At 47.5% G+C, this 16,154-nt stretch overlaps 1 protein-coding gene across 1 annotated transcript in view; it reads right to left on the bottom strand.

The window, feature by feature from the left end:
* Positions 1 to 5,644: 5,644 nt before the first annotated feature.
* The window catches only part of ABL1 (ABL proto-oncogene 1, non-receptor tyrosine kinase), a 32,613-nt gene continuing 22,103 nt past the window's right edge, over positions 5,645 to 16,154 (bottom strand). Inside the window, exons 5-11 of the mRNA XM_008940995.1 lie at positions 15,994 to 16,078; positions 15,452 to 15,629; positions 13,135 to 13,319; positions 10,831 to 10,983; positions 10,164 to 10,253; positions 9,664 to 9,828; positions 5,645 to 7,347 (exon numbers count right to left, since the gene is read on the bottom strand). Coding sequence (XP_008939243.1) covers positions 5,645 to 7,347; positions 9,664 to 9,828; positions 10,164 to 10,253; positions 10,831 to 10,983; positions 13,135 to 13,319; positions 15,452 to 15,629; positions 15,994 to 16,078 — 2,559 coding nt within the window. The remainder of the gene's footprint in view (positions 7,348 to 9,663; positions 9,829 to 10,163; positions 10,254 to 10,830; positions 10,984 to 13,134; positions 13,320 to 15,451; positions 15,630 to 15,993; positions 16,079 to 16,154) is intronic.

The raw sequence follows: 16,154 nt of genomic DNA on the forward strand, positions 1-16,154 counted from the left end.
CGACGCTGGGCTAGCGAGGGCTGGTAAATCCCTGGCTTAGCCGTGATGGATCGGTGCACGGAAAGGAAGGGAAAGGAAACCTGCTGAGCAGTGCTGGGGCCGGGGGGATGCCTGGGCTCCTGCTCTCAGGTTCAGGAGAGCAACAGGGTCAGAGCAGCATGACAAAGTGCCACGTCTAACGAGGCTTTGATTGAAGTGCACTAACCCTCTGTGTAACTTATTCAAAAGCAAATGGCTTAGCCGTGATGGATCGGTGCACGGAAAGGAAGGGAAAGGAAACCTGCTGAGCAGTGCTGGGGCCGGGGGGATGCCTGGGCTCCTGCTCTCAGGTTCAGGAGAGCAACAGGGTCAGAGCAGCATGACAAAGTGCCACGTCTAACGAGGCTTTGATTGAAGTGCACTAACCCTCTGTGTAACTTATTCAAAAGCAAAAGCCAGTGCTTCCCACAGCGCTTACCTGGCAGGTGGGACAGAGCTGGGCTGGGCTCCGCCCCTGCGCCCAGGAGGCTCCTTGACGGGCAGCTCAGTGCCCTGGGGGTGGTACCATCACCCTCCTCTCCTGCTGGGAGGAGAAGGGCTCCTGGTAGGCTCCAGCGTGGGCTGCTGAGGGGCCACAGCATCCCTGGAGAACCCTTCGGCATGCGTTAGGATGGCTGATGTGCTTGGGAAAAGGCTCTTAATTATTGCTCCTTGGAGAGAAAGGCTGGGAAGAGGAGGAAAAAGTGAATGGAAAAGAACTGAATAACTTGCTGGAGTCTGGGGGTGTTGGCTGGGAGGAAGGAAGGGGCAACACACCAGGAGCAACCCCGGGAGGCTGGAAAGCCCGTCCCTGCACGCTGGATGTGGTGCCTCCTGTCCAGCTCCCAGGAACTGATGCCCCCTCCCAATTCCTCCCCTCCCGGGTCCCTTTGTGGGGCAGCTCCCGGGGGGACACCCAGACCCCCAACACACTTGTGAGGTGAGCCCAACCACACACGGAGCCGTGCTCGCTGTGCAGGTGAGTACAGGTGAGTACAGGTGAGTGCAGGTGAGGCAGGAGAACCCACCTGGAGCACTGGCCACACAAGCCAGCCCACAAAGGATCCTTCTACCCTGCCCTGTGGACCCAGCCAGCAAGGAGCAAGGTGGATGCTGTCTGCCATCATCACCACTGCTGGGACCCTCTGTACAACATGTTACCCTTCCTGGAGCAGGGCACAACCCTTCTCCTTGTCCTGGTCCCATCCCCACTCATCTGCTCCTCCTCCTTCCTCCACCCTGAGCAAACCTGCAGCACTGCACACACACAATGGGCGCAGGAATCTCACAAACCCAAGTGGATCCTCTGCAGAGAAGGAGCTTGATTTAATTGTTCCAAGGGACTCACAGAGAGGCTGATGCATCATAACTGGCTCATACAGCACTGCAGCTTTAGGAGCACAGGTAGGACCTTTACTAGCAGACTGGATTTTAGGGCAAACACTTAACTTTCAACAGAGGGGTGACTGCTGGGAAAACAGTTCAGCCTAGCTTGGTTTGCACAAGAACTTTCTGCTGAGCTGGATCTACTATTTAAAGACCACTGAGCAGCACTCCACTCCAGGGAAGGCAGTTTTGAGCCCAACCTGAACAGCCAAATAACTCACAGGGCTGTTGATCCTGTTGGCTTTAGGGGCATCGACACCACTGCCAAGGCATCAGGACCTGCTTGAGAAGCAGGCTGGTCCAGGAGCACAATTCCCAGCAAGCCACCCAGGCCAGGGCTCACCCTCAGACCAAGAGCAGCTCCTGAGTCCATCCATCCCACTCTGCTGCCAGGCCAGATTCAGATGTCACAAACACACTCTTCAGAGGTGGCACAGCACTGTGGTGTATCTTTCTCTCTTTTCAATTGTGAAAGGATTAACACCAAACAAGGGGGAGGTTGCCAGTCACCCCCCGACCACCCCTGGGGGCAGGAGTGGCTCCCCACCCCTGAGCATCCCCAGAGACTCGCTGCCACACCAGGTGGGTGTAACTGTAATAACTCCTCCTTTTTGAGAACAAGAGTGAGAATAGGACACTGACCACGTTTTACATCTCGTGACAAGCAACTTCTCAACAAAAGGCAGGATGGCATAAAAGGAAAACTTAAAAGAGCTAACATTGTAATTTCAAAGACACGAAAGCCAAAACAAAAACACAAACACAGCTATTTTTCCCCCAGAGCACTCTCACTTTCAAGCTCAATAGCCTTGAAAATTGGAGCAATCAAACTGTTAAATGCATCGATCTGTTAAATCAACTCCTACTGTACTCAGCTAAATTTAGCCTTTAATCCCCTCTCTCTCACTCCCAACACTGCAGATCCCAGAGCTTTCCCCAGCCAGGTCAACCAGCCTCTGCCTTCCCACGACACCATGGATTGGTCCTTAAGTAAGCAGAGACAGATGATCAGGAGTGACTGCATTTAGGGGCAGGCTCAGCTTCTCTACCCTCCCTCAGCCCACAGCTATTCACCACATGCAAGTCTTTAGGCTAGAGATGAATACAAAGAGCAGCCCAGACACCATTCTTTGCCAAGAGTCATAGTCACAAAACCAAGAGCCTCTTGTAGCTCTGCATGTGTGTTCACTGGACACCACCACTTTTCAGCAAAGTAGAACCACAGAATGATTTGAGTTGGAAGGGACCTTTAAAGGCCATCTAGTCCAACCCCCCTGCAGTCAGCAGGGACATCTGCAAGTAGAGCAGGTTGCTCAGAGCTCCATCCAACCTGACCCAGAATGGAAGTAGCCTGACCCTTGCCAAGTGCAGGCCATTCATTGCATTTACATTCATTGCCAACAGCAGCTTCCTGCTCCTCATCATCTTCACACTCATTGAGAACCAGCCCATACAACTGCTGTCACAGCAATACAAGGTTTCCAGTGAGCCTTGTTCCCATGGCACAGGGGCGAGCAGCTCCCTGCCCCAGGACCCACAGACTTCACCAGGGACTTGTCAAGGGGGTTAGGAATCAGATGAGCTGGGTTACAACCCTGAAACATCACTGAGCAAGCACAGGGCCTCGGGCACCACTCACTGTCATCTGCCCGTTTCCTTCCCAGCATTTTTTGCTCTTTAGCATCTTCATTAATTGAGGTAGTGTCTCATTTTAGGGGCTGTTTAGTACCTGGACCTGTCCCTCCCTCAAGACTTGCTTAAAAGGCTGAAGGTAGTCTGCCAACAGAAAATAAGGATGGACAAACAGAAACGAGGGAGGGAGCACCAGAACCTTCTGAGGAGAGAAACTCACAGGTCACTTCATAGCACAGAAGGAAAAATTCATCAGCTGAATCACAGAATACAAACAATTAACAAGTTCAGATTCAAATATCTGATTTAAATCTTATGGAAGACAACAGCAAAGTCTTTGTTTCAAAAGAGGTGACGACACAGACTCTATTCTGTGCATCTTCTCCTGTCCTGATTCCTCAGAGCCAGATCAAAAGGCCGTGGAAAGGTGCTGCTGCCTGGCTCTGACCTTCACTGCACCCAAGGGCCCCAGTGAACCACCCTGAGAGGGAACCACTCTCCTCAGACACCGAGTCTAAGGGGAGGGAGCTGGATTTGAAAAGCCTTCTCCAACAGATAGACACGGGTTTTCCTCAACATTGATTTATTTTTAAATATACTACTCAAGAGAGACTGGAATAAAAAATAAATCAAAAAAAAAAAAAAAGAAAAATAGAGAAAGAGAGGAGGAAGAATTGAAAGTCGTGCACAGAAACAATCTGTACTAGACCAAATTAAAGGGGAAACAACCCCCTTAAGTATCACAGAGATGAAGGACAGAGCTATTTACACACTGTAAAAAAGACAAGTCTACAAAAGTGTGTAATAACGAGATACAAATGTATAATATAGTGGCACAATATGTTATCAAAGTAAAAACAGTACCTCCAGGAAAGAGACAGTCCAAGGGTGGTTGTTTTTGTTTTTTTTTCTTACATTTTTAAAGGCAGCTGGTGGCAGAAGTGTGTATTTCCTTTTGAACAGTTATGTGTTAAGTCATGGCTGTTGGTGAGGGCGAGAAGTGGTGTGAACACACACAAGTGAACTACTAGAAATCATATACAAAACAAACAGTTCCAAAGAGAACAGAATAAAATACAATTGAAGGCAATTAGTGTTTAAGATACACAGGAGGGGTCACAAGAGTTACAGGGGAACAGGACATGGAAAATGCTTTTTTTTTCTCGTGTTTGGAACTGTTAAGAGGAGTTAAATTGCACTGTTAATAGCCCTAAACCTTGTTCTTTCACTATTGTCACAAGTCACAGTTAGTTCCCAGTCACATTCCATTAGTTGGGAAGATCACAGGACCTTGGAAAGGAGGCCCAGGAGTCCTGCTGTCAGCATTTTGTGGCAACTTCCTTGGGAGATGCACCCAAGAGAAGTGCCTGCAGTCTTCACAGATCCTTGTTTGATGCTGGATGGAACCACACTGGCATGAAGGTAGTGATGGTTTTAACCCCAAGGTACTGGCATCTGAGCAACTCACGTGGAGCTAGCACTGGCACGGGAGGGGAGGCACCACAGCCCCTCGAAGCACATGTCTCTATGGGAGGGCAGAAGCCAGGTCCCACCTCTGCTCATAGAACAAAGAGATGGAAATTCAACTAGAGGAGAGCAGTTCCTGCCCAGCCACGGTGTGTGAGCTCAGCTGAAAGAGCTGCTGGAGGCACAGTGGACTCTCCGAACTCACCCCAAGCCTCCTCCCCCTCCTGCACCCCTCCTTTCAGGGAGGGATGCCTTGCTGAGCACCAGCCCACTGCTCCCTGACCTCTGGAACCCTCCACCCCAAACGCTGGCCCAATTAATGTTAGATATCAGGAGAGTGAGGCAGCAACTTCCTTCCTCAGACCTTCTCTGGTCCTTTTTCCCTACTGAGGGAGATCAGCAAACGGGCTCCTGTGCCGCTGCATTAGCGGGCGCTGTCTGCAACGTTTTGAACCCAAGCAACTCCTTTGGGCTCAACAACATTGAGAAATCACTGAAAACACAAAACCAAAGGGCAGCAGGTGGAACCATAGGAATAATTCAGACAAACATCACTTGTAGCATTCCGTCATTAAAGAGCTTAAACCATTTCCCCCCCTTCCCTTCCAAGCGCCAAATCTATCGCATTAATGTCAAGTAAACGTCAGGCTGGGGCCAGGGACACGTGCTGCAACTCTCCCAAGGAACACAGGGGGTATATTGCTATCAGACACTCATCCTTGTGTACAGGGGGGCACAGGGAGGGGACAAAAGCGCATTAGAAAGTCCTCCTAGGGAGGGTGGCACCTCAGTGTCCATCAGTCTGGCTTCAGTCTTAACAGTCTGTCCAGAACAATAAAATATTAATAAAAGGCATGGTGTGACATCAGCATTTAGACTTGTAGTCCACAAGGCAAGAACTCCACAGATAAGACGATTACGAGTATATGAAACACAGGGAATCTGAGTCAAGAGGGTGGAAGGTGCCTCTTGAACACAGCCCTGCCCTTTGGAGCTGGGGCGTCCATTCACAGTCTGGGCCTTTTGCACAGCCCTAACCTCAACGCCCCGGTCCTTTGTCAGTCCACACATATTACTCTCTCCACAGTTGGCTTTGGCCCGTTGTGATATAATTATTATTTGTTCATTAACCTGGCTTCTGCTACCTCTGAACAATGTCGCTGATTTCTTTCACTGAACTGAGCAGTTTGCTAAAGTCCTGGGTGGCCGCAGGACCGCTGCCAGCTGTCGCTGGGCAGATCTGAAGCTCCCTTAGGTTATTCTCCAGCTTATTGATGGCCTCCCGGAAGGCAAATTTGTTCCTCATCTGCTGAATGGAGTCCACGTAGCTCACACAGAAGGTGTAGAGGTTCTTGCCAGCCTCCAAGACGGCGCTGTGGCTCGCCATTTGCTCCGAGTTCTTGCTGATGGCGACCCGCAGAGCCTCGGTGCTCTCCAGCACCACCCCTTTGGTGATGGTGCCGCTGGCGATCCTCTCCGGGGGCTGCCGGGTCTTCCGCAGCGACACCCGGGTGGATATGAGAGGGATGAAGGCTGTGGAGGACGGCTGGTCCCCGCCCGGGGCGGAGGGCACGGATGAGGCAGAGGCAGCTGGGGTTGCCGTGCTCAGCAGCAGCTTTGTAGAGGACTGTGGCTTTGGTACAGAGGGGATCCCCAGCTTTTTCACACCTTCCCCTGATGGGTTTGGCTTGACAGCATCGCTGCTCACAGCCTCTCCAACCTGAGTCAACTGTTTGGATTTCGGCCCAGACACCACATCTGCTGCTGCTGCCTCGTGGCTGGGACTGTGAGAAACCTTCCCAGGCTTGCTGATGGAGGATGAGGACAGCGGAAGCGGAGGGGCCGGCTTCAGCTTGGATAGCTTCCCTTTGTCCTTCCCTGCCGGCTCAGAGGCCTGCTTGAGCCTCCTCAGCCGGGGCTCCTCAGAGGAAGCTTTGCTGGCACCCACGAACCCAGCAGGGTTAGGTTTGGCAGTGGAACCTTGGTCCATCGTCACAGTGGTACCTAAGGCACTGGCTTTGACTCCCTCATCCTTGTGGAGCACGCTGGAGGAAGGAGGGGCAGCAGGCTGCCTACGGCCGAGTTTTGGCGTCAGAGTGGGAGGGCTGGATCCAGGGCTCGACTCTGCATCCTTGAACACATCATCAGTGGTCTCTTCATTTTTCTTAAGCAGCCGTGGAGGAGGGGTCACCGTTCCCCTGACAGCAAGGTCAGTCTTGGCCTCGTTTGCCCGCTTCCGAGGCAGCGCTGGCTTTTCACTTTTGTGCCCCCCAAAAGTGGAGGAATCAAACTGGCGTCCCGTGGACTGCAGATCCCGAGGCAGAGTCACAGACTTCCACTCTGTGTCCTTTGCTCCGTGGGGCACACAGGAGGCTGAGCAGGACCTCAAGAAGCGCTTGCTGGAGTTGGAACTACTCTCGTCTTCACCAGGCACCCCTCGACTGCTGCTCATCGTGCTGGACTTCTTCCGTAAGTGGGGAGACAGGAAGCCAGAGTTCCCAGCAACGACCCCGTTGGTGACACCGGCCCCGTTGCTCGGGCTCTGAAACTTGGAGGGGTCGGCTGGGTCTGCAGGGGGTGCAATGAAAGCTCCATTGCCAGGGTCCCTGCACTCCTCCTCCCCGCCCGCCCTGCGCTCCGCGTGCCCGTCCATCTCTCTGAAGGAGCTGCTCCGTTTTGGAGGGGTAGGGGCTGTCTTCTTCTTCTTCTTGATAAGGGCACTGAAGAGGTTGTGCTTTTTGTCCTTCGGTAGCAGCCTCTCATCTTCGTTCAAGCTGCTCTCCAGGGCCACCCTCTCCTTCCGTGGGAGCAAGGGAGAAATAGCAGGTTCGTGATCCAGAGGGTCTGCAAGGCAAAGAAAAGAGCCTACTGAGAATTTCTGCAACACCCAGAATAGTCGTTCTTCTTCCAGGATCGAGCACCTCCAAAGGTGCAGGTTCTGCAGAGAGCCAGCTTCAGGCCAGGAGTAAAGCACACAGAGCCACACTCAATCCTGGACTGAATGTGGTCCCTAATCCTGCATGTATTTATTTCTGAAGTGGCCTCTACAGGACTCGGCTGCCAAACTACTTTCCCTGTAGGCTTCTTATTTAAACAGTGACATACAAATGTATAATGTTTATGTTCAGATTCCCACCCTCACATCTGGAGACCTGTCTAAACTTCAGGCTGTGAAGAAGATAAATATTAAGAGGCCTTTGCTCTAGTCCCTGTGCTGCTCCTGAGTTCTGAATAGCCAGCTCTCTGAATTAATAACCCACCTCCATCCCCAGTCTCCTTTATTCATTTGGATTCTGATACTCCTAACCTCCTTCCCAATGTCACCCTTTGTGGGGAATGGAAATGGCTTTTTCTCAAGCAGAAATCAAGAGACCCTTCGACAGCTGAACACTTCAGGCCGTGCCACCACGAAGAAGGGAAGTAATAGCCTCCTTCAGCAGCACTGCTCCAGAAGGAAATGATGAGTTGACCCTTTCTCTATTTAAAAATGAATAGCAGTTTATAATAAATTTATACAGAGTGCTGAAGGTCTCTGTGACTGACAGGGGGTCTCACTCCCAGGCCAGACGCTCAGCTGGCATTCTAACTCAAAGGAGGAATGCCTTCAGGGCAGCAGATACATTTACAGCACGACTAGGCAGTAAGAAGGAAGATGAAGTGGAGTCACAGGAGAAAAGGAAGATGCTTCTTAGTCACATACTGTCTGGTCGTCATCATGCTATGGGTAGGATTTTGGCTGAGGAGAGAGAATTTGAAGAACAGTGTGCACTTTGAGAAGACAGCATGGTTTCACAGGACCACGTGCAGTTAAACCACACAACAACTTCTGTGGACCTGGACAACCAGCAGAGCTCTCACAGTAGCTCAGGAGGCCATGGCCTTTCTGTGTGTAGACAGTGGAGCTGCAGAGACTCAGAGAAAACCAGCAGCTTGCACTGAGCATCAGCTTCCAGCCACTGGACTTGCTATGGAAACACTGACAACTGAAGGGGAAACTGCAGTAAAACTTTAATGTGAAATATTTTCTTTCACAATAAAGAGTGAAATGATTCCCAGCATAACGTTTAAATCACATTATTCCTGATGCACTTGAATCTCTCAAAGCCCTTAAGTATTTAAATTAAGTTATTTTACTTCAAAGCTTGTAATACTAGGCAATTATATCTCCTATATACGGTAAATAATCTAAGTCTCTGATACCTCCTTTTCCCAACATTTTACATCCACTCTTTTTTTCCCCCCTCTTTGTCTAGATGTCTGTACATCTGCTACTGAAACTTGTACTACCAGCTGAATCTGACATTGCACAAAAAAAGGTCAGACACATGAATGGTCAGACAAGGCAGCCTCAACAGGAGCTGGAAAAAAACCACTGTATTTTGTTTTACCTAATTATTTTTCAAATGAGCTAAATACAAATCTACTGTGTACATTCAGTATTTTAACATTCCTTTTTTTACCTCAGAATGGAAGTAAATTCTTGAAGAAACTGATTGAAAGCAAGTTTAATTTCATAGAAGATTCTGTAAATACCTCTTTGTCCCTTGCTGAAATTATATTTGGTACCTGCCACGAGTAATGCTTTTCAGTGCTCCAAGCACAAACCTAGTAGGATGGAAAAGAGAAGAACCCTCCCCTATGAGGCTTGCTAAACTCGAGCAATCGTCCTGCTTTAAATTATGTAGTGTGGTGGTGTAAAGTGGCTGGAACACAGCAGATTACCCAGCCCTCAGATGCAGTGGGAGATCCCACTGATAGCTCCTACCAGGGAATGGGAAGAGGATGTGATCAGAGAGCTCCATGCTCAGGCTCTGGTCTATAGGGAGCTGCAAGAAACAGCCATTAAGTTAAAAGAACTCCTCAGCCCTCTCTAAGCAACGGCAGGGATAGCACCAATCCCTCAGCCAGTTAAGGATTCACACTCCCAGCTGCTGCCTGTATCTGGTCCCAAGATTAACAACGTACCTTTGGAAAAAATAATAAAAGGTCTGAACCCAGCAAAGCAAACTCAGCAGCCTGTCATCCAGAAACACAAACCAGCCCAGAAAGATGGCACCTGTTATTAGACGAAATTTTGCCTAGTTGAAGACCTGGAGCTGGATGTGCATTTTGTTTTCCTCTGTATTTCCTGAAGGAATAATGACTTTAATTAAAACCTACCACACTCCCCCTGGCCTCGGGCATGTGCAGTCTCCAAGCCCTCATTGGCATCTTTGCTTTCAGCAGCTCTCCTCGACGTTCGCGTTTTGGTTGGTAGCTCTGGGGCCTGGAGGAAATTGCTCACTACACTCCTCATGCCCTTCTTTCCCAATTCCTTCTCCACCTCTGCAACGCACAGAAGAAAAACGATCACTACAGTGAACAGAAGATAAAAACTCTTGTGCTGTTCACAGTTAATAGAGCAAAAGAAAAGCGAACAGTACAAAGCAGAGCTTCCTGGAGGTTGTTCAGCCATTTAGCTCTTTAAAATCAGATGTATGCCCAGAAAAACAGCCCCCATGTAAATGCACTTCTGCTTCCTACACTGTTTATAGCAGGCAGTATAATCCAGGATGGAGTTTCACTGCAAAGGAGCCTGTGAACAACACGCAGAGTTAAGGATGCATGTTGGCCCTCCTCCCATCCCTGGAATTGCTGGTTCAAGAGGGTCTCAGACCTACCATCTGATATGCTGGATTCCTGAAACATCGTTTCAAAGGCCTGATGGATCTCAGCAAAGGAGGGTCTGTCAGAAGGGCTCCACTGCCAGCCTGAAAAAGCAACACTGCTCAGAACTCTCTGCCAGCATTAGACATTCAGCACACTGCACCAGGAGGAGCTGGCGATCTCAGCTCCTTTTTTATAAAGCAAGTGAGATAAAATAATGACATGAAAACCTCATCTGAAGGGTGCTGGGATCTGCAAACACCACTGAGCCAAACTAATGCAGGGAAAAAACAAAGTAACACACTAAGTCATGTACCAAAAGGCCACAGTGGAAAAGGAACAATTGGTCCCTCAAGAAGCCTAATGAAGCTCTTGCTTCATCCTTAGAGGAAAAGTTTTTCTTTAAATTGTCAGGAAAAAGGAGGCGAAGTAAACATTGAGCTGAACAATAAATCTCTCCCCCTGGCCTGTGTGCTCTCAGTAGAGAAGAATTGCTGTTTTCACAGCATGTTCACCCTCTGGGGAAAGTAGTTTTAACCAAGCACTTCTACACAGCACTGCACCTTCACTGGAACTGGCAGAGGGTTTCTCATGCCATGCTGTATGTGGCCACACCCTGGCACTTCTACTGCACCTCTGCAGAGCTAAAAAGCAGCATTTGCAGGGCTGAGGAACACTTACATGCTCTCATGAGCTCATACACTTTCTCTGGACAGCCTTCAGGGCGCTCCATACGGTAGTCTTTCTCCAGCAGCTCATACACTTGGGACAGGTCAATCCCAGGGTAAGGGGACATACCATAGGTGGCAATTTCCCACAGCAGAACGCCAAAGGCTGCAGCGGAGAAAGAAAGAAAGAAAGAAAGAAAGAAAGAAAGAAAGAAAGAAAAAATGAGGAAAAAAAAAAAATCAATAATCTTTGTTTTCATCTTAAACGTGAGAGGCTGTTTAGTGGGAGTAGTGCTGCACACTTAAACCAGCTCTGGGTGGCTTGGATCCCATGCTCAGCTGCAGCTTAAATGTTAAAGAAGCCTAACAAGGCTCTTCGTCGGCACAGACAAGGCTCCCGCGATATGACAGGGTAGAATTAGACTAATTTTCAATGTATCAGTTGTCTCAAACCTGAACGCCTTGAGATCCTTCAAGTCCTATTAGGGGCACAATTAAGAGACTTCACAGTGGATTAGCTGAAACGGTTTCAGTGCTGCACTGCAGTCTCTCCCTCGGTTTGACAGCTCCTCTCATCTGCAGCCTCTCCCTGGAGGACTCGCACATTTTAATAGCCCAGTGTTTTTGGGGTGCCCTCGTTTAGCTGCAGTGTGGATCAGATGGGAAACCAGGGAACAGTGAGTGGGAGGTTTCAGGAGTTGCCACCACCAAGTCAGAGTGAGGGCGAGATGTTTTGGTCACAGGGGAAGAGAAGCAGGAAAAGGGGGAGCACGAAACGGGTCTTAAAACAGGTGAGGCAGTCAAGTCCCCCAAAGTCAGGGGGATGCAGGTCAGGAGCCAGGTCAGGCAGCTAACCAGGAGTCGGGCACGCAGAATAAACTCAACACCAGTTCAACAGCCTGCATGTAATTAGTTCAGTCACCCTATTCTGTTCTTAACCTGAAGAGAAAGCGATTACAGTTCTGCATAAGTAAGGAAATCACATCACATTACATGGTAACGCCACCAAGGGCAATTTACATTAGGCATTTCTGTGCACAATTTTCTTTGATTGCTGTCTGGAGGCAGTGAGGTGAAAGCATCTAAACTCTGGCGTGCCCAGCAGCAGCCGTGCCCTCCGGGGACAGTCGCTTGCTCTAATCACATCCCAAAGTCCACTGCCCTGACTCTCACTCCACAAGGTTACACTAACCCTAATTAAAGATACCCAATACTCCTTTTGGATCTTTCCTCCCCATAGTACTCCACTATTTAAGTGTGCCAGGGATCCTGCAGCCACCACAGCAATTCAGCAGCATGCCTGAGACTGCGGCAGAAACCCAGCAGCAGCAAACACCACCATGTGCAAGTCCAAAGCAGAACAAACACTTTCATCAGCTCCTTGGGAAGTGTTTTGGGTTTTCCTCCCCCGTCTATAAAACATTTTGTATCAGCCATCTACCTAGGAGTTTATTCAGAATAAAGCCATTCTCCCCTGTTTCCTGAAAACTCCAGAAAACTTGCTTGCTGCTTCACTTCTATCCATTGTTTTATACACAGAAGGTGCTCAGGATAACATTTTTCCAAGTGCCTTTAGGGCCATGTCCCACAAACTTCTATCTCATGTCACTGGGCACTTTTGAGAATTTGACCCAACAGCTATGGCAGAGATATAAAACCCAAAGAAAGGCTGATAAAGAGTTCAATGAGATTTTCTGTGGTCAGATTTGATAGAATAGAGCTTCATTTAACTAAGACTACTCTTATCACCAGTACCTCAGGGCTCCTCCATTTGTCATTAAATTTTCCCTCTGTTTCTCCTCATCTCATTCCAAAGATGATTATTTTAAAACAAGCTTGGAGCTATCACTAGACAGATACTCACTTTTTTTTTTTTTTTAAACACAAAATGAACCAGATTCTCACTTTCCTCCTTGAAGTAGTTAGAAACTTCCTGGCTATATAACAATATATGGCTTTATAGTCCTGTGCCAGCACTCTAACTTTCTATCAAGCACTCTAAGTTTCTATCAAGGCAGCAGCATCTGTGCCCCCCTGTCTCATTTCATAGATTTTTATAAACACTAGAATATCCTTTATTTTCTTATTTGCCAACAATTTCAATGTATAAAGTCAGGTTGGCATCCTCAGTGCTCCACTCAAAGACTGACTTAGCAGAGATTAGTTCCTGCACTCTGACAAGCTCATAGAACAATATGGCTCAAACTAAGGAAAGTGCTCCCTCCCAAACTTTTCACAATGTCCTCATTTCACAGCCCAGGGAAAGAAGGCTATAGAAGGCTATAATCTGCATTAATTTGTACATGCAAATTCTTACCCCAGACGTCTGATTTAATGGAGAACTTATTGTAGGCCAGGCTTTCTGGTGCAGTCCACTTGATGGGGAATTTTGCTCCGGCGTGGGCAGTGTATGTGTCGCCTGTCATTAGCCTGCTCAGGCCAAAGTCTGCCACCTTCACCAAGTGGTTCTCCCCTACAAGGCAGTTTCTGGCAGCAAGGTCCCTAAAAACAAGAACAAAAATAGGCAATGAGTAGTCTTGTCTCTCTTTTAGCAATAACAAGGAAAACTGCTGTTCCCAACGAAAGCTGGGCCTGTGTGCGATTATTTTGATCAGAGTATTACACAGAAATTATGTACTTACACAAATACATGTAAAAGGGAAAGTTATTTTCCATTCTGGCTTTATAAGACTGTCAACCAAACTTTTTTTAAAAAAAAATTGAAGTGAAAGCTTCAAGAAGCCCCCTCACTTTCAATAAAAGCTGCCACCCTCAGGATAAAAATAATGTAAAGAAATGTCAGTGCTCAAGTTATCAATAGCTGAGGAGGAGCACTGAATAAACACAGCCTCAACGTCTCACTTCTTACCCACCTCTCTGGCACCTGGGTCACCACAGCCAACACCAGTCCCTTCCAGAACTCCTCTTCCAGTCCTTGCTCAAGCACCAGGTTTGGCTCCCAGCTATGCTCCTCTTCCTCCCAAGTGTACCACATTTTACAGCACAACTTTTTCATACCACATTTTGGCCCTTTCAAACCTATTGTAACCTCTGCTGTCAGCACTTACATTTTGTAAAGGACTAGGGAATAAGCAAATTAAGCTTTTCCTCCACCTTTTTTCACCTGCCTCCACCTTAAGATATGTACAGGCTGTTAGCACCCTTGGAAATCCTTCATGAGTATAAAAAAGTAAAGCAGAGAGGTACATTTCTCCTAATATAAGTTTTCATTAAAAACACTTTTCCAACATTATGTCACGTTGAACTAAAAATTGGTTCTAGCAGGAAGCTGGAGTGAGATCTTTAGATATGAGGCAGATGCTGCTGTTTCCTTTGCTTGTTCTGCTCAATCAGAACAATTTTTTTTTAAAAGTACATCTCGCTAGATGCTCATTAAATTTTTACAGAGATTTTGAATGTACCTTCTTATCAATGCTGATTACTACAATGTGTGTCTAAATAAAAGCTCCTCTTCATAATCAAATTCCCCCTCCTTCCTGATTCATTAAATGAGGTCACAGCTCAGCATTTGAATCCATGGATGTGAATTGTGAAAGTACTCTTAAAATAATTGGGTAGGTGGGTATGGGGGTGGCCAATAGAGGAAAAATGCTACTATTTATTTTAGATAAATGGATCATCAGAAATAAGAAGAAATAAAATGAACAGGAGACAGACAAATGGGTATCACACAAAGCAGTTTTTAAAGTTCACTTCCTACAGGCTGAAGGGATGAAATACTTTCAACAGAGCAAATCAAAGGCTGGAAAATTTAATTTGCAGCATCATCGTTCACTTTATTGACTGACAGAAGCATTTAAGCAAGCCTTTCAGGCAGCAAGGGCAACGAATGGCTTAGAGGAGCACCTAGAACTTCACACAGGATCTTCATATTAGTCTCTATGAAAAAACATGTGTTAATTTCATATTCCAGTTAATTGGGCAGGAAAGGTCACTCTGTGGCACAGAGAGCCTCTTGTATAAAGCTCAGCGACTCTCCAACTTTCACGTAGGATGTGTCATTATATTGCTAGGAGGCCATTTCTACAGATGAAGAATGCAAAGTCTCTGCCATAATTGCAGCACACTTAAAGGTCAGAGTCTCCAAGAAGAGACGCTTATTAAAGTGAATACACAATCTGGACAACAGTAGGAAACAATCCCTACAGAGGGCAGGAAAAAAGCCAAACAAACAAGAGAGAGCACGGGATAAGAAGGCACCAAGAGGGTAGCTCTGCTGTGAGCACCTGCATTCCCCCAGCAACATCAACTGCAGCAGTTTTTAACGGCTGTTGCTGTTAGAATTAAGGAAGAGCAGCAGCTTATCTGCTCCACTAAGAGCCCCTTACTTTGGGAAGCATTTACTTTTAAGGCCCTTGCCCAAAAGATAAAGCACTGATGTGTCTTCTGCCTGCATCTACTTCAAAGGTGAAAGAAAATCACTGAGAGAAAAACAAATTAGGAGACCATCCTATAGCCAGGTTAATGTACTGTATCAGAATACAATGCACTAGTGTGTTAAACACAGGACACCAACTGCAGCTAAATCAATGCCGTGATAATCTGAAAGGCAGGAAAATAAATCAAGGGGCGCTGCGTGCTTGAGGTTCAGGAGTGCTCACCGTCCCTCCTACCTGTGAATGAAATTCTTCTTCTCCAGGTACTCCATGGCTGAGGAGATCTGGGTTGCCATGTAGAGCAGCACCACAGCGTTCACCTCCTGCCGGTTGCACTCCCGCAGGTAATCCAGCAGGTTCCCGTACGTCATGAACTCCGTGATGATGTAGAAAGGAGGTTCCCGTGTGCACACCCCTGGGGACAGATAAAGCTTACATGTTAAATGCCTGAGAGTATCAGGGAACCCTCAGGTTTTTTCCCTCTAGGGCAATTTATACCTCTAGAAGGTAGAAATATGGGGCTCAGAGAAAGAATGAGTTCTGCTTGGAACTGGTTAATAGAGAGTTTTAATTTCCTGCTTCAGACTCTGGCAACTTAAACATTAGGGAGACAAGATCATTAAAAGTCATGTATTAGTGGTACAAATTGTGAATTTTGCCAGACAATAAGTGTCTGTATTTAAAGCCTTGGTACGCTAAGCTGCTTATCTGCTCCTTAACATCCATATCACTGCACAAGGGTTTAGTTCAAATCCCTCTGCTTGGTATTTATCACTTACCTAATAATTGTACCAAGTTCGGATGCTTGATCTCCTTCATTACTGCAGCTTCTTTCAAGAACTCTTCCACCTCCATGGTATCCTCCTGCAGAACAATGGTAAAGCTTTGGCAAGGACAGCATGCACAGAGAAGGAGCAGATTTTTTTGTATGAGGACACAA

This window comes from Merops nubicus, unplaced genomic scaffold, assembly GCF_000691845.1.
Source record: "Merops nubicus isolate BGI_N331 unplaced genomic scaffold, ASM69184v1 scaffold25675, whole genome shotgun sequence".
Taxonomy (NCBI): domain Eukaryota; kingdom Metazoa; phylum Chordata; class Aves; order Coraciiformes; family Meropidae; genus Merops; species Merops nubicus.